The 21,241-nt window shown below is 44.3% G+C and overlaps 1 protein-coding gene across 9 annotated transcripts in view; it reads right to left on the reverse strand.

Annotated features, from left to right (window-relative positions):
• The window catches only part of EPB41L4B (erythrocyte membrane protein band 4.1 like 4B), a 140,813-nt gene that overhangs the window by 12,696 nt on the left and 106,876 nt on the right, over positions 1-21,241 (reverse strand). For 3 of the 9 annotated variants that reach the window (XM_065946957.1, XM_065946955.1, XM_065946952.1), the window contains 6 exons: positions 18,997-19,122; positions 18,024-18,094; positions 14,932-15,030; positions 8,600-8,789; positions 6,536-6,613; positions 773-889 (listed from right to left, as the gene is read on the reverse strand). In XM_065946957.1, coding sequence (XP_065803029.1) covers positions 773-889; positions 6,536-6,613; positions 8,600-8,789; positions 14,932-15,030; positions 18,024-18,094; positions 18,997-19,122 — 681 coding nt within the window. The remainder of the gene's footprint in view (positions 1-772; positions 890-6,535; positions 6,614-8,599; positions 8,790-14,931; positions 15,031-18,023; positions 18,095-18,996; positions 19,123-21,241) is intronic. The other 6 variants (XM_065946961.1, XM_065946958.1, XM_065946956.1 and 3 more) reach the window with 5 other exon arrangements.

Consider the following 21,241-nt stretch of genomic DNA (forward strand, 5'->3'; position numbering starts at 1 on the left):
TGGGTTGCCGAGCTCTGACAGAGCACATACACTCTCCTGATGGTGCTGTCATTGGTACCACCATGTTAGAACGGGGGCAAAGCCAAAGTTGCAATATTGAACCCAGCAGGGTCCAGCCTGAAAAAATCAAACCCCTGATGCACAAGTTATATGTGTTCCCTGGAACAGTGACAAACTGGAAACAAAGCACACGTCCTGCAGGAAAGAGTTTGTTAGGAAGATGGTGGACCATTCACCTGATGGAATACATAGAACGTGGTACCCAGAACAAGCTAGAAGCAATACAATGTTAAGCGAAAAGAAGAAAACGGCAGGTGACATGGATGCTATGATTTAACTATGTAAAACTGTGGATGAATATAAATAAATATTAGAAGGAAACATGCAAAAATGAAAAAAAAAAAGTTGTGCCAGGTTGGGATTGCAAGAGATTCCTTTCAAGTCATTATGTAATTCTCATATTGTCATCTTGATAAACAGCAGGAAAAGACAAGTTAAAAGTTTTGTTTGCAACAGAAATGCAACTAAGAGTGTTCTCTCTGCGGAAAGCATCTATGCACATCATGGCTCTAAGAAAACAAACTCTTCACAGTTCTTGAGACCTACAGAGAGAGGGGTGGGACCACAGTCGTGAGTCCCAGTTTGACCAGGGCTGGTTGGACTCCAAACTCTGCATCCATCCTGGAGGGACAGCCCCTGCGGCCCGGGCACACCCCTGGGGCTGCCGCTTGGTGGTCCTGCCCGCCTCACCTCTCCCTGCCAGGGTACCTACCAGCCTCGTTTTGATTGGAGGGTGCATGCAAACTCCAGTGGTCTCTTCCTTCATGGGGAGAGAGAGTGGAGGAGAACAGCGAGAGTGGGCACAGTGGGGGGCGCTGGCGGGCTCTGCCTGCTCACGAGGAGAGGAGAGAAGGGGAGGACGAGGTGGTGAGAGAGGGGAGGAGCAGATAAGGGAGGGGAAGGAGAGAAAGATAGCACAGTGCAAGATGGATCTGTCAACTCCAGACTGCTCTCCAGCCAGCCTCACCCACAGCCTCCTTCCGGCCTTTGGCCACCTGACTTCTGGTCCCTCCCGCTTCCCTCCTCTCTCCACCTTCTCTTCTCCTCCCCGGCCCTCCTTGATCTTCTCCACTGTCTGGGCAGAAGGACCCATCAAAACTCTCTTCCCAGGACTGGCAGGTGGGGGCCATCTCCTGTGCCCACACAGGACTGGTATGCTGTTGAGGATGCTAAAGCGTTGCCCAGGCCAAGCCAGAAAGAGCTCAAATGAATCCATGAAGCTGGCCATGGGGGCAAAATGAGCAATGGCCACACGCTTGAGAGTGTCTGCCTTCCATAACCAGTGGCCTCCTATACCCTGCTAAATAAGGACCCACATTATGGTGGATAGGTGAGTAGAGAGCTCCAAGAAAGAGGTACATCAGTGAGGAGAAATACAGAAGTCAAGACTGCATCTGTCATGGCTCTTTATCCGTGTTCAGAAGACGTGCTGGCCATGATCCCCCTCCCACATCTATGGACCCAGGCCTTGGCGTCTTGTCTAGGCACTGGGAGAAAGGGGAGCCTTGCTGCTTCGCTGGAAGGTACCAACCATTGTGAGAAAATGCTATGTTACTTGGGATACTGGGTTCCCCGGTTTTGCTGTTGTTGTTGTTTAGTCGCTGAGTCGTGTCCAACTCTTTTTGCAACCCCATGGACTGTGGCCCACCAGATTCCTCTGTCCGTGGGATTTCCCAAGCAAGAGTCCTGGAGTGGGTTCCCACGTCCTTGTTACTCAGCCCCAGCGCTAAACAGTGCCATGCACCCAGCAGAGATCCGACAGCTTGTACTAGTGAGGATGAGGATGGTGAGGAAAGAAAGCTCTGATGTTAGGAGAGTCACTGACAGGGTTAGTGTGAGTCTTAGGAAAGAACCATTCACTCCAGAGAACAAATACATGTATCTTTTAGCTCAAGAGCATTTTCTTAAGTCATTGGTATGATCCTGGCATAATGGATCAAGGACAGCCTCTGGGAAAGCGTCACTGAAAAATTATCAAGGAAGTTGCAGCCTTCTTTTTCATCTCCAGATGGATCTAACGCCATCCTCTTTACTACTGTGCAGTCCTAGGCAGTCTCCAAGGGGCTTTTACAACCATATTCCCAATGGCCTTCAACACAGCCTTGTTTTATTATTCAGATGTGGGAGAGGCAGAAATGACATTTGCAAAGCCGAAATCCATGGGTCTAGACCCTCTTGTCCATTGTCTCTAAATCCATTTTTCAGAAACAAGGGAGTCCACATTAGCCACTGCAGTTAAGTTTTACCAGCCTACTTAAAATCTCCCTCTGCTTCTGGTCCTTGGGACAAATCCCATGTTCCATAGGATGCTATCTAAGGCACGAATCACCAGGAAACATGGACATTCTGCCTGGAGGCCAAAATGTGTGTTGGCCACCAGAGTCTGAATTAGAGATTAAAATGGATGACCTATTTGCCTAGCATCAGACATTTATTGGTAAAGAAATGTTGGTCCATTCCACAAGCATCTCTGACCTCTCTAAATGGAGATTTAGAACTCAGATTTTAAACTCAGATTTTTAAATGCATCTGAGTAGATTTAAACAAAAGAACATCCCTGGAGTTCCCACACTTCTGACTCGTAGCAAACGAATAGGAAATAAGATAACACATGTAATAGGATACGACTTGGAAATACCATTTGTTTTCTCCTGGTATTTCTGTCCCTCTTAGGATCTTTTCTACACTCAGGCAGCTAGGTTCTGAGTGGCTTCTGAGTTTCAAAATCTGACTCTTTGGGGGAATAGAAAGGTTTAGGTATAGATAAATGATGGTAAAAATGTGTAAGCTTTCAAAAGAGATTGACAACTTGAGGATAGGTGAGAAAATCCACAGGGGAAGGGAGGAGGGGTAGACATGAGTAAGTGCTGAGCAAAGGGGCTCTGTGCCCCCTCATTCACTGATGGAGGCGGGGGAACAAGGATGAAAGAGCAGAGGGGAGTGACCTTTCTGACGCATTTGGAGTTAGCTCTGCCTGAGCCGCTGGTCCTGTGCCAGGATACTTCAAAGCCTTATTAAGAACGTTTGGATCCCCACGAAGCACTACTATACCCAAGTTTACCAGATGTGGGTAGGAATGGGGCTGGTGGGCTTCATCGCTTATAAAATCAGGAGTGCTGATAAAAGAAGTAAAGCCTTGGAAGCTTCCAGTCGTACACCTGCTCACAGTTATCACTAACCAGCTTTCCTTGGATGGGATGTCTGTCTGACTGTGTTATGCGACGTTGTGGTGACTTGTAGCAATGCCACGGCCCTCAGGCATGAACAAATGTAACTGTAAGATTCCTCCTCCAAAAATAAAAGAGCAGAGGGGACCTGCGCCCTAGCAGAGAGGTTCATATCCCAGAAGCTCTGTGATCTCCATCATCCAAAAGGGGCATGAACGAAGCAGAGGGTATCCCAGATGCACCAGCTAACAGACGACTTTACAAACTAAAGAGACTTCCCTCCCTCTCCCTGTGCCCTGAAGAACACAGATGCAACCCCAGGGAGACTGGAAGAGGCACCCAATTTGACTTGAGATTAAGCTTTAGCCCTTCTGCTAGAATGAGGGTCAGAATAAAAACTAAGTTATTGAGACAAATGGAAAACCAACTCTTCTGATCCCCAACCCAGGGCCCGTTCTGGGCCCTAGACCCCCTTCCTTTGGCCGAACCATCTCCTCCCTGACCAACTCCTGACTGATGTTCCCTGACTCAGAGGAGACCCGGATCCTGACTGGCTCTGCAGTTGGGTGAGTGGTTCCTAAGTGCAGGGATCAGGGAGAGACAAGCCCCCAAGAGAAAGCATCAGAGAGGCAGGAGGTGTGGGTGTTAATGGTCTTTGTTACCTGGAGAGGGAAGCTGGTGTGACTGACCTGCAGTAGATGGAATGATGCATTCCAAGGTCAACACGATTCATGTGTCCATATGCCCTCCCTCTACCTCCCCTCACTCTACCGACACCCACACCCCCATGCACAGCAGATGAAAATGCCAGATGGAGAGTGGGTGCTGTCTGTACTCACATGCCTTCTTCCTTTCCCATCCCCACGCCCCCATGCTTCCCTCCCAGGCAGAAACTCTTATCTGATCACGAAGAGTCTGCGATGCAGATTCCAGGAATGGGCAGACAACAAAGCCGCAGAGGTTGCAGGACTTGGATGGCTAAACTGAGCCACATAATCAAACAGTTGGAGATTAGAGAAGAAAAGATTTGGGAAAAGGAGGGGGGGAAATGCTATAAGAGTGAAGCTGGAAAGCATGTTTTTTGTGGCAAGTTTGAGGATGTAAGTCCTTAGGGCAGTGCAGGGTACAAGAGAATTAAGAAAGAAGCAAAAAGAGATTCGAGAAGTGTTACTGGGGGGTGCTCATTTAATCTTCTTTCATTATTTTGAGATATGCCAGTTAAAGATTGAATTTTTTTTCTTGGCTGTTTGGACCATACTTCATTCCATGCAAAGACTGGATCATGAGTCGAAAGTCATAAGGGTTAAACTAGCTCCAACAGTGTCTTGGTTTAATGAAGTTTGGAAAATCTGTCCTGCTCCTCTCTTGCCAGCTCCCTGTCCTTCCAGCTCTGGCCCAAGGAGCCAGGGCAGTGATGTGGCTTTAGGAGGTTCGTCCAGTCTCAGACCCCAAGTCTAGTCTTTCCTTGGCTATCCTAGGAGATACAGATGCCACGCCTCTCCATCACCCCAGCAACAGGGCAGAGAGGGCTCCAGTTCCTATTTCTGTGATGGTGGGAGGAACAAATGAAGGAGATGGAAGTAAGAGGACCAGACTAAGGTGGAAGCAGGCAGCTGGAGCCCCTCTTCCTCTCTAGGACTCTTCAGCACTCTCAGAGATAGGACTCTGGACTGAAGTAAAACTGGAAATACCAGCCCTCCAGCACACCTAGCACATGTATGCGCTCTGTGAACATGTACCTGTGCCTCAAATCTGCACAAACGAGACAAAGGATGCTTCATCTTGAGAACAGATACTCCCTGATGACTCTAGCTGTGAAGTGAGCAGCTGTGTCTTGTACAAGGACCTCAGCTGTCCCGTGGCTGGGCAGTGCAGCACATGGATCCTATTTCAGAGCTCTGTCGGAGCTGCCCAGAGACATAGGCAGAGTGTCCTGGGGACAGGGAGTAAGCTCCCTGTTGTTGGAGGTTACCCTATCTTGGCAATCTGTCTAACAAGAAGGGCATGAATGACCAGCTCCATTTTCTTGATCATGGGAAGGAAGAAACTCTGCAGGTTCCCGAGCTGGGCATCACCCATGGTCAGTTCTCAGCTGATTATCCGAAGGAGCCGACTCGAAGCTCTCAGACAGCACCAGCTCTCCAGATGAGATGCACAGTTGCAGAAATCACAAGCGATTTCCTTGTGCTATCCGAGGCAGGAGCAGTGATCATTCCTAAAGCCTGCGCAGCATTTGGCCTCATATGTCCCCTCTTGAAAGCTGCCCAGAAAACCTTCCCACCCAGGGCACCCTCGTCCAACTAGCCTGTTCTGAATGACTGCCACCTGGCTTCTCCCTGAGCATCCTGCACGTGACTCTCCTATGGATTCTGACCCTTTATCAACCAGAGCCCCTCTAGCCTCCAGCTGCCCTATCCACTCCCAGAGCCTCGCGCACAGTCAAACACACAGATCAGTTCTCAGGAGATAGGTTTTCACTTGGCTCATATTTTGACTCACAAGCCAAATTTGCGAACCATGATTTATGTTCCAGTACCCTTGGGTATCAGGCTAAGCCCAGCCGAAGGTACATCCAATCTTGCCTGTGTCATCCAGTGATATTAATTATATCTTATACATATTTATATTGCTTTCTATGTGGGGCTCTTTCTCTTGTGTGATCCTCATCATACTCTTAGGCAAGCAGGGCAAACAATGACATCCTTATTGAACAGAAGATGGGGCAGCAATTATCCAGTGGCCAGGATCTTAAGGTGAGGAGCAGAGACTGGAGCTAGTTCTGGTCTGCATGACTCCTGGTCCAGTGCTCCCTCCCCCAACTGGCTTTCCCACCTGCAGGAATCCCATCCCTAAGGAGAGACCTGTCTGCAGAGGATGGCAGATGGTAGGGGCCTGGAAAGCCAAGGTGAGGCCTTGAGCCAGTGCTTTAGGCCAGAGCATGTTGTTGGAAGAGACAGCAAGAGATACCCAACGTCAGGCATGTGGGGCGCAGCCTGGGAAGCCGAGAACCCAAGATTCAGGCACGGAGGAGCCTTAGGAGGCTCAAGGATCAGCAGACAGGTGGGGCGGGGCTCCTGTTGCCGCCCTCAGAGGAAAGGGGACACCGCCCTCCCTCAGGGGCTCTGGGAGGTGGAGGGACCCCTGACGCCTGAACCCTGGAAGAAAGCTGACCCTGAGCCTCCAGGCTGTGAGCAGGACAAGAGGGAGAGCCTGCCCCTCGGTGATGCCCACCTCCGTCCATCCGTCCCACTGCCAAGGCATGTCTACAGTCTGCGGCTTTTCTGGTTTTAGCAAAATAGAAAGTTTACCAGAGGAGTGGCTTCCGTGAAATCCATCAGGAGATCCCCCGGCTCCAAGGTAAAGGCACCTCCGCGGTTAGAGGGGCTCTACAGAGGCAGACAAAAACATCCCAGTTAGGGGTGGGAGGGAGGCTCACGAGAGAGGGGGTGTACGTATACATATAGCTGATTCACGTTGTTGTAGAGCAGAAATCAACACAACATTGTAAAGCAATGATCCTCCAAATAAAAAATAAAAACAACCTGAAAACAGAAATAGCCCAGTGAGTGCTGGCTCTCGACTGATCATGGAATTTCATCAGAAAATACAGGTTGTTCCCTACCTCTCTCCTCCCCTCACTTACTAGCACTGAACTCATTATTACGCCAACCCCCCCATTACGGTTCTCTTGCTCAGCAGGGTACAAAATATTGAGACCAAACCCCAATTTTTCTGACATCTTCATGGGTAGAAGCAGGTTATAGGGAGGGGGAACTGTCTTTTTTGAAGCTGCAAACAATTTTTCTTAAATGCTCTGAGTGCTCTCTGACTGGCCTTTGGGGGAAAAATACTTCAAAGAGTCCTTTGAATATATAAAGAGAAAGAAAAGACCCTATCTTGGATCCAGGGGGCCAAGACCTCAAGGAGCTAAACTCATCTGCACAATAGTGAGGAAAAGCTTTCTGGTGGGAGGGTGGGATCTTTCATTTTTTGGAAAAATTTTTTCTGTCTTGCCCTGGAGTCTCAGCAGCATGGGGGCCTTGAAGCCCTATATGGGAAAAAGTAAGTCTCAAATCTCATTAACTTGGTGCAAGCAGAGCCCTAGGGAGAGAGCTGGCCAGGAGAGGGAGCCCTGTGGCCTCTGATAGGATGCCGCCTGCGTCTCCAACCCAGTTCCCTTCTGTTTCGTAAATGTGTTCACGTAGTTTTAACCACAGCCTGGGATATAGAGATGACCCTGTGTCCACACCTGGGACAAAGCAGTGTAGGGACTTGGCACAGTGGAGGGGAACCCGACTCCGGTTCCCAGGAGGTGATCTACAGAAAAGCAGGGAGCCTCAGTCTGGGCCGGTCACAGGCTGAGGGGGTCCAGCCAGGATTCTGTTGAGGAACTTGGAGGCATTCCCAGAGACCCCCAGGAATGGACCCCCTGAAAGACTGCCCGTGGGCATGCAGGGTGTGGCTTGGACTGTTGTAACTCTGATGTTACTGGGAATCGTGCTCCCTGGAGCTGCAGAAGCCTCAGGCATCCTGTTTGCACAAGCACTTTAATCTCCACTGGACCCATGGGTTGGGCAGGGTAGTAGATTTTACTCCCGTTTTTGGGAAGAAGAAACAGGCTCAGAGAAACAAGGTCCATGGAGTGACTGCTCATTTAAAGCAGCCATAGGTTTTGAAAGGAGCAATTCGGTATAGACTCTGTGACTCTGGTCTTGCCTTGGGAGCCCCCATCTCATGCACACAGCATTCCTCAGTGGGGTCCAGGGACCAAGCAGCATTTGACCCAGCATTTGCTTGGAGAGCAAAACCAATCGCTGAAGAGTGACTGCAACCAAGCATCACTCAAAGAAAACCAAGAGAAATGTCTTGTGTAAGACCTTTGTCACAGCCCATTCACACCACTGGCAATTTCCTGAAATTTCAAGCTGACAGATAGAATATTGCCCAATTTCAAACTATCAACACAGGCTATCTCCCATAAGGAACGAGATGGGGATACTTGTAGGTTTTTACTTCTCCAGATTTTCCATTTTGGCAGGTAAAAAGTCATTTCTCACTTTCTGCCTTCACAGTGGAGTCATAGCGTTTGTAGGGATGATATTCTAAAACCAAAACTGCCCTCAGAAATCTCTTAAATTTCCCTTTAAGTGCAGAATACATGCTGTTATATTATACTATTTGTCTCTCATACACGGTTATCTTTCAGGGACAGATTATATTAAAACAAACAAAAAATAAAACATGCGGTTGTTACTGTTGCTTAGGAGCACCCAGAGTTGATGACACAAAGCTCAAACGCACACAGATGCCACACACTGAATTTATGCAGAAACTGCAGTAAGTACAGCTGCTCCTCAGGGCTCGTCCCGTACCTTGGCCCCCGGGGACAGCTGGCCCTTGCCTTCTGAGTTCTGCGGCGAGCTGATCTTGTGAACCTTGGGGGACAGCAGCGGCACTGAGACTGGTGTGGTGGTGGCGGAGGTGGTGGCCGTGGTCGGAGCTGTGGTCGCTCCCACCGCCTCGGCCAGGTCTGGAGGGAGGTCGTCTTCGTCACTGCGGTTACTAAAAGCACATGAAGCTCTGCTCATTACAATAATAAACAGGCTGCGGGGAGTGGAGGTAGGTGGGGAGGGCTGGGACGGCTAGGGTGGGGGTTGGGGTCTCCCCAGATGTCTACCAGATGTCCAGCTTGCGGGAGCCAATATATCGACCTTTAGTCAAAGCAAATTTGGGCTGGAGTTTCTGTCACTTGCCAAGGGATGAAAAACAAATTTTAATATAAAAAGATAACATAATAATCATCATTTTATCCATTTGTAAGTATATAATTCAGTGGCTTAAAGACATTCACCATGTTGGGTAGCAATTACTTTATCTATACCCCAGACTTTTCCATCATCCCAACAGCAACTCTGTACTCGTCAAACAATATCTCCCCATGGTCCCCTCCCTGTACTTCCTGGTAAAGTTTGTTCTGCTGTTGGGGCTCAGAGTGGGCCACCCGCAAATATGCCACAATGGCATATTAATTTTTTATTAGGATAGAGTTGTTTTTAATTTTAATAAAACGATATGGAGAAAAAACTTAATACATTTTTTTATATAGCATTTTTTGAAGACCCTGAAGGAAAGATTGAATTACTACCATCACTGAAAATTTATTTCTGGAAATGTCCACAGGATTTTTTAACTAATTGGATAAGAGGTATTTTTACCATTAAATAAAATATGTATTCACTATAATATCCTAGTTATGAAAATTTGCACTTTTAAAAACAACTTAGGGTAATTTTGTCCTTTGGCATTTAGTCAGAAGAAGTAATGACTTTTGGCATTTAAATCAGAAATAAATATTCATCGATATAGTTTGTACGCCCTACCTTGTGCGTTAAGTGTTTCTTTTCAAAATAGTAGTTATGTGGGGATAAGAAAACTTATTGGTACCGAGGTACATAAATTTCCATGTGAGGATTTCAGTATGACTTCAAGGGTTTTATAAGGGAAATATTTGCATTTGTGTGCTTCTTTTCCCCTTCAAAGAGTGCTTACAAGTAGAGTCTGGAAAATGGGAAGTGGAAGAGCAATGATCTTAGGATGCACATGATAAAATGATTAGGAGAGGACAAGGAAATAAGCAGAAAATTGAAAATAAACATTTCATGAGAGGTTGAAAAATGTAGATACATATATAGCTTGTACTGGCTTCCAAGAGAATATTGAAATTCTGCTGAGGGTCTCCAGTTTTCTTCTTCTCTTCATAATGTCAAATTATAACGTAAAGTATTGCAAAAAGTTGTTCTTTAATTTCTGACATACTTTCTCCTTTCAGCTTGTTATGTGGTATAAAGGTCTGTCATATTGATTATTTTGAATTAAGTTACTTAAGAAATGGTCACCAGCACTCTGACCCTCCTCTCTGTCTCCCTGAAAGCAGGATATAAATCTCTCATGTGAAAGGTGTATTCCCTATAGTAGGCAGAAAGACCCCTTTATCACAGAGATAGGGAATTTAGGCCAAGAAGCCTATATAAACAAACCTTGCTACTTCTTTAAGTTACTACCCCAAGACCAAACTGTTTAGATGCTTCACTAATTGAGCACCCAAAACCTAAGTTTCTTTATCCTGTCAATTCCTTACAAAATTTTTATTTCTTTGTCTAAAAAGTACAAAAGCTGCCTGCTTTGGCCACTTCTTAGGTGCTATTTCTATGAGATCTCCATGTTCATGAATTAAAATTTGTTCCCTGTTCTCCTAATAACCTGTCTTCCTATTTTATTATTAGTCTGGCCACAAGAACTCAGAAAGGGGGAAGGGGAAATTTTACACCCCTCCCCTACACGGTTTTCTGTCCGAATGAATGTGACTACTCTAGGTACCTCATATAGATGAAATTATATAGTAAATACTTCTCTGTATCTGGGTTATTTTTTTTTACTATAATGTTTTCAAGATCTATCCATGTCGTAGCATAAGTCAAAGTTTCATTCCTTTTTATGGTTGAATAATATTCCATTGTATAGATAGATTATATTTTGTTTATCTCTTCATCTGTTGATGGACACGGGTTGTTTCTGCCACTTAGCTATTGTTATGAATGTGGTGTGCAAACATCTTTTTGAGTCTCTGCTTTCAACTCTTTTGGATTAGAATTCTACCTAGGAGGGGAACTGGTGAGTTGTATAATAGTTCTATGTTTAGCATTTTGAGGAACCACCAAACCAAGGGATGTTATTCTGAGTGGCCTCCCATATAAGGGTAAATATAAGAGCTGTAGAAACCTACTGTTTTGAATGAGACTCCTCTTATGGTCTAACAGCAACTGTCCCTTTGGTGATAAACTGGTTATAAAGGAGGAGTTGGGCACAATTGTCTTGGGGTCAAGTAGTTCTGATTTTAGACCCTCTCTGATCAAACGGGATCACGATGGAAAGGACACTGGAGGAAGTCATCATGAGGTAGGAGAAGCCCCAGGATGGCACCTGGGGCTCATCTCCAGAGCCTGAACTTATGGGGAAGGCTTGACTTCTCAAAAGATATGCCAAGGCTGGAAGCCTTTCTGATCAGATCATCCTGGCAAAGAGAAGCACCATCAATCCTCCACTCTTGGCATGGACAGTATTTTCTCAAACTTACAGAAATTAAGACAAGTTCCCTGTTGCCTGATGCCAACCAGATTCCTGCCTGTGCAGGAAAGTGCTAAAGCACCAAGACCCAGTTGCTTGAACCCTATACATTCCAAAGGAAACACTGGTCATTGACAAGCTCCTGAGAGAACCCCTGGACCGTTGGAATATCCTGCTGAATAAGTGGCTTAGCATACTAAAGGTCTTGAGCCAGGCTAAATAACTTATGTTATCAATGTGATGTATGATAAACACATGGTGTCTCAGGTCAATTCATGAAACATTTTAATAAGTAAAATTTTACATATGGTATGATTCTTTTCTTTGAAATGATTCCTTTCTGTTTTAAAGAAAGGCATAGAAAAATGTCTAGAGTGATAATCATAAAGGTGAACATTGGTTATTTTCAATGGTATGATGCTATGGGATTAGTTCCTTTCCTCTTTGGATTTTTCTGTCTTGCCTGAATAGTTTCAGATTTTTACACTATGTTTATTTTTACCTTTTTTAAAAATATTTTTTTAATGTAGGTCATTTTTAAAGTCTTTTTTGAATTTGTTACAATATTGCTTCCATTTCATGTTTGGTTTTCTGGCTGTGAGGCATGTGAGATCTTAGCTCCCCTACCAGGGATCGAATCCACACCCCCTGCATTGAAAGGCAAAATCTAAACCACTGGACAGCCAGGGAAGTCCCTACACTATATCTAAATAAATAGTAAAGTTCAATTTATGGGGAAACCTAGCAGATCATCATTTTCTAAACATACCAGCTGATCTCAATGTAAAGATATACTTTACCTGCTTCAAGCTCTTTGCAGAGTTTAATTCCTTCACTCTAAATAGAGCAGCCACACTTTTCCTCCCTATGTTGTATTTCAAGAAAAGAACACAGCTGAGATTTTTGTTTATATCCTAAAAAGTAGTGGTTTGAAAACCTGTTCAGAGAACCTAAATATCATGATGCCTTGATGAAGGAGCTTAAAACCCAAACATGCACATGTAATTCTGACCTAGGGACTAGTAATACTGTAACCACTAAAAAAGGCACACACCTCCCCATATGTCAAAAATAATGATGCAGAATTATTTTTGAGGGAATATCCCTTAGCCATGTGTTTATTAACCTCATCAATATCTGTGAATGGAAGAGCTGAGTAAAGTAGTGGTAACTAGTGTTGACAATACAAGAACTATTTATGGGATGAAAATGCAAAACTGGGAACATCCTATCTGTTAATTTTGCTATTTACTACTAATGGGGGAAATGGTGCCATTCTTTGATTTTCAAACCAGAATACTTCGGGGTATCTTAAGAAATACACATGAAATCAGAGATTCAAAAGGGGTTTCCTTAAAAGAGGCAATTTGGTGAGTTAGTTAAATTTTCTTTCCTTCCAGGCCATGTATTAGTCATTGTTTCCAACATGATTACATATCCTGAATGGGTGATAATAACATTTTGAATTTCGAAATGTAAAATGAAAGGTTAATCTTGCCAACTTTATCCTCTGGGAAGCAGATTTTTCATTGGTTAATCTGTCCCCCAGAGATCATTAGGAATGTTAATTATTTGAAGCTTTCTCATGTTGACTTTCCTAGGAAATACAGCTGCTATATGGTCCAGAAATTTCTACTAAGGCTATTGAGGTGGAATGTGTCTGTCCTGAAATAGCACTCCCCCTTCTTTTCAGAAGGTGCAAGTGGCAGGCCAGAGGCGGCTGTTGGAGAATTGCATCTACAGTTTGCCCCTTGTCCTATACATTGTAGTCTGGGTACCTCCTAAACTTGACCTTTTTAGAGGCTTCAGGTGCATCATAAGAAAGCAAGAGTAACTCATCCTTCAGCCTGGTCCCTTGCTAAGGCTTACCCACATTGTCTTATGTTTACCCTCACAAAATCTTTGTCCATTTTACAGATTACAGGGAGATTCAAAGAGTAACTTTCCCAAGAGTTTATGACAGTAAACAAGAAGCCTTTCTCACTCCAGAGTCCCATGCTTTGCACTGCACCCAAAGATCCCCTTGAAGCTCTCTGACCAATTATATATCCAGACATGATACCTGGGCCATAGCTGAGGTCAAGAAATGGGGACAACCATTATGATTTTACTAATGTACTGCCACATTTAACTGCAGCATTAACCTGTCCTCTTTGGATTAAAATTATTTATAATCTGTCTTTCCCTCTAATAAATGTAAATCCTTGCATGGGAATTGTTAAAGTCACTTTGTTCTTCCCTCACAGTGGCTAGAATATCCCTGTGCACGAGGGAGTTAGGAAACTTTTGTAAAGTTCAACAGAACTGGACAGGTTCTGCTGGTTCTGGCAACACTTTGGAATACGGCTCCTCCCACAGGAATATGGCTCCTCCCGCAGGAATACGGCTCCACCCACAGGAATACGGCTCCCCCCACAGTAATATGGTTCCTCCCACAGGAATATGGCTCCGCCCACAGGAATATGGCTCCTCCCGCAGGAATACGGCTCCGCCCACAGGAATATGGCTCCTATAGCTCCTCCTACAGGAATATGAGCTTCTGCTACAGGAATATGGTTCTTCCTACACAAATTTGTTCTTGTTGTTCAGTTACTAAGTCATGTCTGACTCTTTGCAACTCTATGGACTATACTATGCCAGGCTCCATGGGGTTCTCCAGGCAAGGATACTGGAGTAGGTTGCCATTTCCTTCTCCAAGGATCTTCTCGGACCAGGGATTGAACACGTCTCCTTCATTGGCAGATGGATTCTTTACCACTGAGCCACCAGGGAATTCCTACAGGAATAGAGCTCTTCTTACGTCTCAGGGATCAGCTTTGGCTCTGTTGACAGACAGTGCTGCCATTTCACTAAGGCACAACGGAGACAGCATCCGACATAGCTCCCCATGTTCCTGCTATGCTGTCTGTGCCCCTGAGGAAGGCCCTCCCCTTAAGTGTGGGCTGGATCTGGTGACTTGCTTCTAATGAAGAGAATATGGCAAAAGTGATGAAATGTCATGTCTGAGATTAGGTTATAAAAGGCTGTGATGTTGCCTTTCTAGAAGTCTTTCTGGCTCTTCTTGTGTATTTTCTCTGATAGAGAAAGTGGAAGAGGTCTACATGTCTAGGAACTAAAGGCAACCTCCAGTCAAAAGCCAGCAAGGAATGATGTCCTCAGTCCAACAGCCCTCAAGGAATTGAGTTCTGCCCCACACTGTATGAGTGAGCCTTCAGATGAGGCTGCAGACCTGGCCAGTATCTTGAAGGCAGCCTTAACAGACACTCTGACCCAGAAGACTCAAGCTAAGCCATGCCTGAACTCCAACCCACAGAAACCGTGAGAAAATAAATGCAGATTGTTTTAAGCCACTAAATCTTATAGTAATTTGTTATAAAGCAATCAATAAGGAATGCATATGCCACCCGTGTCATGTTTTCAGGGAGAAAGATCCAGCGCCATTACGACTTACATTGGAAAATAGACTATATTTTTGAGGTGGTCCTTTGGGAGGGGTGTGAAGGGCTAAGAAGCATTTACAACTGGACATTTGGCATCGCCTTTGTTGTTATAATTGAAAAACTTGAAGCATGGAACTCACAAGCTGTATTGTCTTGTTAACTTCCGCACTCGGGGAGGCTTGATCTCCGGCTTTTCCATAGCTGGTTGTGTAGTTTCCACACGTATAGGAATAGGACTTCTAGAGACACATCAGAAAAGCAGAACAACACCAACAAAGAGGTTCATGGTCTGGTTTTGACAGTAGGGACTGCTTTCTCAGTTAATTTATACCTTACTAACACTGATAGTCAAGATAACTGTTTTTTTCCCTCCTCTTCACTCTACCTATTACATATAATTATTTAAAAATACCACAGAAAAGCCAAAATAAAAAGATTATAAGGAGGAAAATACAGCAAGCAGGAACTGAACATGATTGGGTTATCACATGAAATTTCTCTGCCCAAAATACCCCCTTCCCAATATTAGGTTTTTGTTCATAACCAGGTTTTGCCAGTGAAATAAGTAAAGGGAAACCTGTGGATAGCCTATTTTTACTTCCAAGTAAGTAATCTAGTATCTATGTTATTTTAAACATAACACAGAATACATTTTTTAAATGGATAAAGAATGATAGAGTAGTTCATATAAAAAATATATAATCAGAAGACTTTAAGACTCACTCTAAAACATTTTAATTCTATGTCCAGATTAAAATGTTAAAAATAAAGTTTCATTTTTATATTTTCTCAAGAAAACATGCCAGTTAACCAATGGGCTTACTCCTAACTATGATTTTAAGGAAAAGTTTTTATATATTTTTATGATTGAGTGATTTCACTTAAAAAAAAAACAGTAAGTACTTTCTGGAACCAATGGACATCAAAACAAACTGAGATTCTCAGCAAGAGACTTCTAGTAAGTCAGTTAACAAGTCTGGGCCTCCATCTTCCCTTCTTAGTTCAGTTCAGTTCAGTCGCTCAGTCGTGTCCGACTCTTTGCGACCCCGTGAACCGCACCACGCCAGGCCTCCCTGTCCATCACCAACTCCCGGAGTCCAACCAAACTCATGTCCATTGAGTCAGTGATGCCATCCAACCATCTCATCCCCTGTCTTCCCTTCAACTGAGTGCCTAATTTGGCGGGGATAGGTCTGTGGCCAAAGTGCAATAAATGCTAAAGAAACATAAACGAGCAAATACGAAATAGAGTCGACGTATTCTAGGTTCATGACTTCCTCAAGCTGGGCCCCCAGAGGCACCTGAACGCAGTCCCTGGAGGAACTCAGGGGAGCACATTACTTTGTTAGGGTGGAATGGGTGGTGTTTGGAAAGCTTCAAGGAGGGGTTTAGACTTAACCAGATGGAGGGAAGACTTGCAAGGTGGGAGACAGAGTGGAGACTCAGATCTGCTGATGGGTAAGGTAAAGTCATAGCATCACTGATTCAATGGACATGAATCCAAGCAAGCACCAGGAGATAGTAAAGGACAGGGAAGCCTGCTGTGCTACCGTCCCTGGGGTCACAAAGAGTCAGACACAACTTAGCAACTGAACAACAACAAGGTAAAGTTCCAGGGGAAGATCGGGGGCGTGTGCCTAGAGGGGAAACCAGGGTCCATGCATGAGGTGCCTCAAGCTGAGTTGTTTATATAAAGGCAAAGGCAGTCACTGAAGGTTTTTGGCAAGGGAGTGGCATGGTCAGACTTGCATTTTAGAAAGGCCCTTAGAGCAACAAAGGATGCTGGTGAGGACAGGCCAGATGGAGCATCTTAGAAAACTGTAGCAGTGGTTATTAAGGATGAGAAATGGTGAGGACTGGGAGTAGGTTGGGAAGAGGGTCATGATAAGGAGGGGATGGACATGGGGCACAATATGAAAGTCAAATTGGCAGGACTTGGTGACCAGTTAGATGAGGGCATGAATAGGAGAAAGTCAAGGACTCCCAGGCATCAGGTCTGAATAACAGGTAGGTAACAATGACATTGGGGCTTCCCTGGCGGCTCATTGGTAACCAATCTGCCTGCTATGCAGAGGACGCAGGAGATGTGGGTTCGACCCGTGGGTCGGGAAGATCCCCTGGAGAAGGGAATGGCAATCCACTCCAATATTCTTGCCTAGAGAATCCCATGGACTGAGGAGCCTGACAGCTACAGTCCATAGGGTCGCAAAGACTCAGACACAACAGAAGTGACTGAGCACACGAGCGCACACACAACAGTGACATTAACCAAGAGAGGAAAACTGATGAAATGGGCAGCAGGGTAGGGCTGGAAGAGGTGAATTAAGGTTTCAAAAAGTCCAAGAGACAGCTGGGTATGTGTCTCTGGAGTAAGACGAATTTATACCAAGAACATGGACTAGGCATCATAAGATAACATAGAGAAATATTCATTTTTATTTTTAGCATCAAGTGTAAGAATTTCCCAGGGTAGTGTTTCCTAGATTATGTAAGGTGTTTTTTGAAATTCTTGTTTCTGGCCTTTCCCCACTACAACACCCCTACCCCCGCCAAAACTGCCCTACCTCCCACCAAAGGATCTGAAAGGTCTGGAGTAGGACTGTAGTTTTTGGTTTTAACAAGATACTGATGCAGTCCTCCTTAGACACATTTTAGGAAACTTTATCCTAGGGAGACCCCACTGGTGTTAGCAGACTGCCAAGGTGTCCATGGGGCTGCCATGACCTATAGGTGGTTATTCACAGAGAGGTGAAGAGTGTCTACTTTCTGTGAGATTAGGAAAGAAAGGTTTTTCTCTGGGTTTGGGCTGGTGGTGGTCTGGAGGTTTTAAAGAATATCTGTGACTCCAGCACTTCCAGGGGCTCAGATGATGGCCCAAGGGAAGAGTACTGAACTGCGCTGGGACAGTGAGCAGAAGCCAGGTCATGAAGGGCTCCCTCTGCTCTGTTATGGGGTCTAGACTCCACCCTGACTTTAAACAGGGGACTGACATGGTCAGATCAACATGCCTGAGAAGGAACTCAAAGTGACTTGTTAGTACAGCAGGTAGAAATGTTAAAACAGAGACATAACGGAAATTGAGACAGTCTTTTTCTCTCTCTCTCTTCAGGCTCACATTCTCTCAGTTTTCTTTTTCTTCTCTACTTTATTATCAAACGCCCTCATGAGTAACGTTTTGAGAATAATGTTGATGGCACTTATTGTTTCCCCATTCAACCAAGAAGCAACAGACCTTACATTAGCGTCCTGAAGAGTGGATTTCTTATTAATATTTACAAACGTTGATTCCTCTTTTCCAACCTGCTAAAGAAAACAGGCAGTTTAGTCAAAACTTAATATCTTGGTACGCAAAAATGTTCCCAAGTGTCCTACATTCAAAGGATTATAGAAACGTGACAATGTATCAGAGAGGTAGATCATCAAGTACTCAGTCAATAACCAGTTTTTTTTCCCCCCGGTGTTTATTTCATTTAACAAAAAAATGTTTTCTTGAGTCATTCCCCATCATGGGGATTAACACTTAATCATTCAAATACAATCAATGCTTGCATTCACACTCTTATCGAGTACCTGCTATGTGTCAGCTCAGGACTGAATGAGAAAAGGATGGTGTAGGAAAAGCCAAACCCACAGTTTAATTCCCTACCTCACATTTTTAGATCAGGAATAATAAGCAGCTCCATGCTCACATAGCACTTAGCGCCTTGAAAAGAGTTTAGAATCTGTCCTTCACATCAGTGTAGCAAGCCCGGGAGGAGTCACGTCATATGATTTTGAAAGAAGCCTTGTCCTCCTCCCTCTAGCCAGTCCCACAAAGGAGTGTGGGGAAGGAAGGACACCCACGCAGCCAGCCAGGCCAGCTGAGCTCAGGCTGGAGATCAACAGGAGATGGAGCAGCCAGGGGCCTTCAGACCCAGCACAGCATACAGAGCCGGCCCTTTTACTTCCTCAACTACTACTGGGTTTGGGCCAAAAAGTTCTTTCAGGTTTTTCTATAAGATGTTATGAAAAACCCAAATGAACTTTTTGGCCAACCCAATAACTACACTGGTTAATAACTCTTTATATTAAAAGCTCTATTCACATAACAGGTGTGGTTCCTACGTCCTGGCTGGACCCGACTGACACAGCAGCCCCAGAGCACCTCATCTACACGCTCCTGATGAGACCTCGTGACATAAAATCACAGGCTTGCAGGCACGCACCTGGGCGCTCACTCGGGACGCGTTCTCCAGCTGGGCCTTCAGAATGTTACACTTCACGTGATCAGCCACGGGGGACGGCAGAAGTGGGGTCTGAAGAGTCTTCTCAGAAACTTTTTTCTCTTCGGCCTGAGATGAACCAAAATACAGGTGACAAATGGTAAACAAAGAAATAAGGAAACACATGCATTAATCTTTCCCAACCATCATCACTGCAAATAACACAGTGAAGTGTGTCACCAACTCCTTGGGTTTGTACCAGTGCTTTTACTATTTGCCAAGGATTCACAAGCGCATCCCCTCCTTCCCCTGTGAAGCAGGGAGAGGAAGTGGTAGGAAGCTCATGAGTCACAGGACCGGGAAGGTCCAAGGGGACTCTTTCAGATTCACGCAGCCAGAGCCAGTGGCAGAACCAGGTCTCAAACTCTGAGTCACATACTGTGACGTGTGTGTGTGTGTGTGTGTGTGTGTGTTCAGTCGCTCAACTGTGTCTGACTCTTTGTGATCCCATGGTCTGTAGCCTACCAGGCTCCTCTATCCATGGGATTTCCCAGGCAAGAATACTGGAGTGGGTTGCCATTTCCTTCTCCATGGGATCTTCTGTGACTTGTTAGTTCAAGGGTCATTCATATTTTTACAATAATCTTGCTGAAAATTGTTATTCTCAATAAGAAATCTGTATCTGTTGCCTCACTGTAGAGTGTCTCAGACTTCAATAATCTAATGCCACCTTTCTTTTTTTTTTTTTGCCATTTCTCATGTATTAACTAAACACGTACCTATAATTCGTATAATCCAATTAAAGTGGAATACCCTGAGGCTATCTATTTTAAGTGTGTCCTAGGCAATAATATCTTTGAAATCATAGACTTGGTGGCTATTTTATTTATTATAACATAAATTGTGATAAATATGTAACTATTAAAGAATACTCATCTATATATATAACTTGAAATCAGCTTTGATGATACACATATCACACTCTGGGAAATAATGCCTTATTGCATATCTCAGTGCTTGTATGGTGTCAGCATACAGAAGATGTTCAAAAAATATCCACTGAAGAAGATTATAGTAGGTAGTAATTACTAGATGATATGTGTTTAATAAGAAAGATATAAGACCATGTGACTACTCAAAGACATCAGGACTAAATATGGCATATTAGCCATAATGTACCTGAGCAAGAACAAAATGTTGTAAAGACCTCCAATTCTGCAAGGTTCAAAATTAACCTCATCCACTAATTCAAAACTCCTATTGAGTACCTCGATACAGACAGTAGGGGTATTATGAAAGCTGCAGAGGAAGTATAGGGCAATTGGCTGGTTGATACCACTGAATAAAGAAAAGAGAGCAGAGAATGCAGTTTCCCAGTGGGACCTCCAAATACATGGAGGGTATTCAGTAGGACAAGTTGAACTCAGCAATTTCACAAATCAGTAAAATAAAGAGACAGAAGACCTGGATTTGAATCTCAGCTCTTTTCCTTATTAGCACCATAAAAAAAAAAAAGATGATGATGTAGATGGTGATGGTGATGAGAAGGAGGGGAGAGGGGAGGATTTAAGATGCATGTCTCATTGAATCCTCTCATTTAACCATCCCATTTGAAGGTAGATACTATCACCATCCCCATTTTATAGATGAGAAAAACAAAGCAGAGAGATGGTAAGTCACTTGTCCAAGATCACATAATACCCAGAAGAGCCAAGGTTCACACCCAGGACTGGGTAACTCCAAAGCTAGAGCCCCTGACCACCCAGCCACACTGGCTCCCCTTCACCTCTCTGAGGCTCAGTTTCTTTCTTCATAAGATTATCATGACAATCACATGAGAAAAAACAAAGATATGAATGGTACTTGCATGTTAGGAAAAAAATGCAACTAAAAAAGAAAAACAGATGTGAGGACACTAATGATCCTAAGCCATCAAGTTGGGTACAAAGAAAATAGATTCTTTTGAAGGGAATCAGTAGCCTAAGAAACTTAGCATTCTCTAAAACAAAAGCAAAAAACTATAAGCAATATTTATTTTGAAAGATGAGCACTACAGTATAGTTTGAGGATAATTTATCTTGTATTTGTAAATCCTGTTAATTAAGATAACTGTTTAACACTACCATGAGGTTTTCACAGGTGTATGAAGGTTAATTTTTAATTAGATTTAATTTTTTGGGATGATATGCTGAAATACAAGAATTGAACTCGTTCTAAAGCTCATTTGAGGTTTTTGACAACTGCTTAA

Source organism: Muntiacus reevesi, chromosome 10 (genome assembly GCF_963930625.1).
Source record: "Muntiacus reevesi chromosome 10, mMunRee1.1, whole genome shotgun sequence".
In the NCBI taxonomy this organism is placed as follows: domain Eukaryota; kingdom Metazoa; phylum Chordata; class Mammalia; order Artiodactyla; family Cervidae; genus Muntiacus; species Muntiacus reevesi.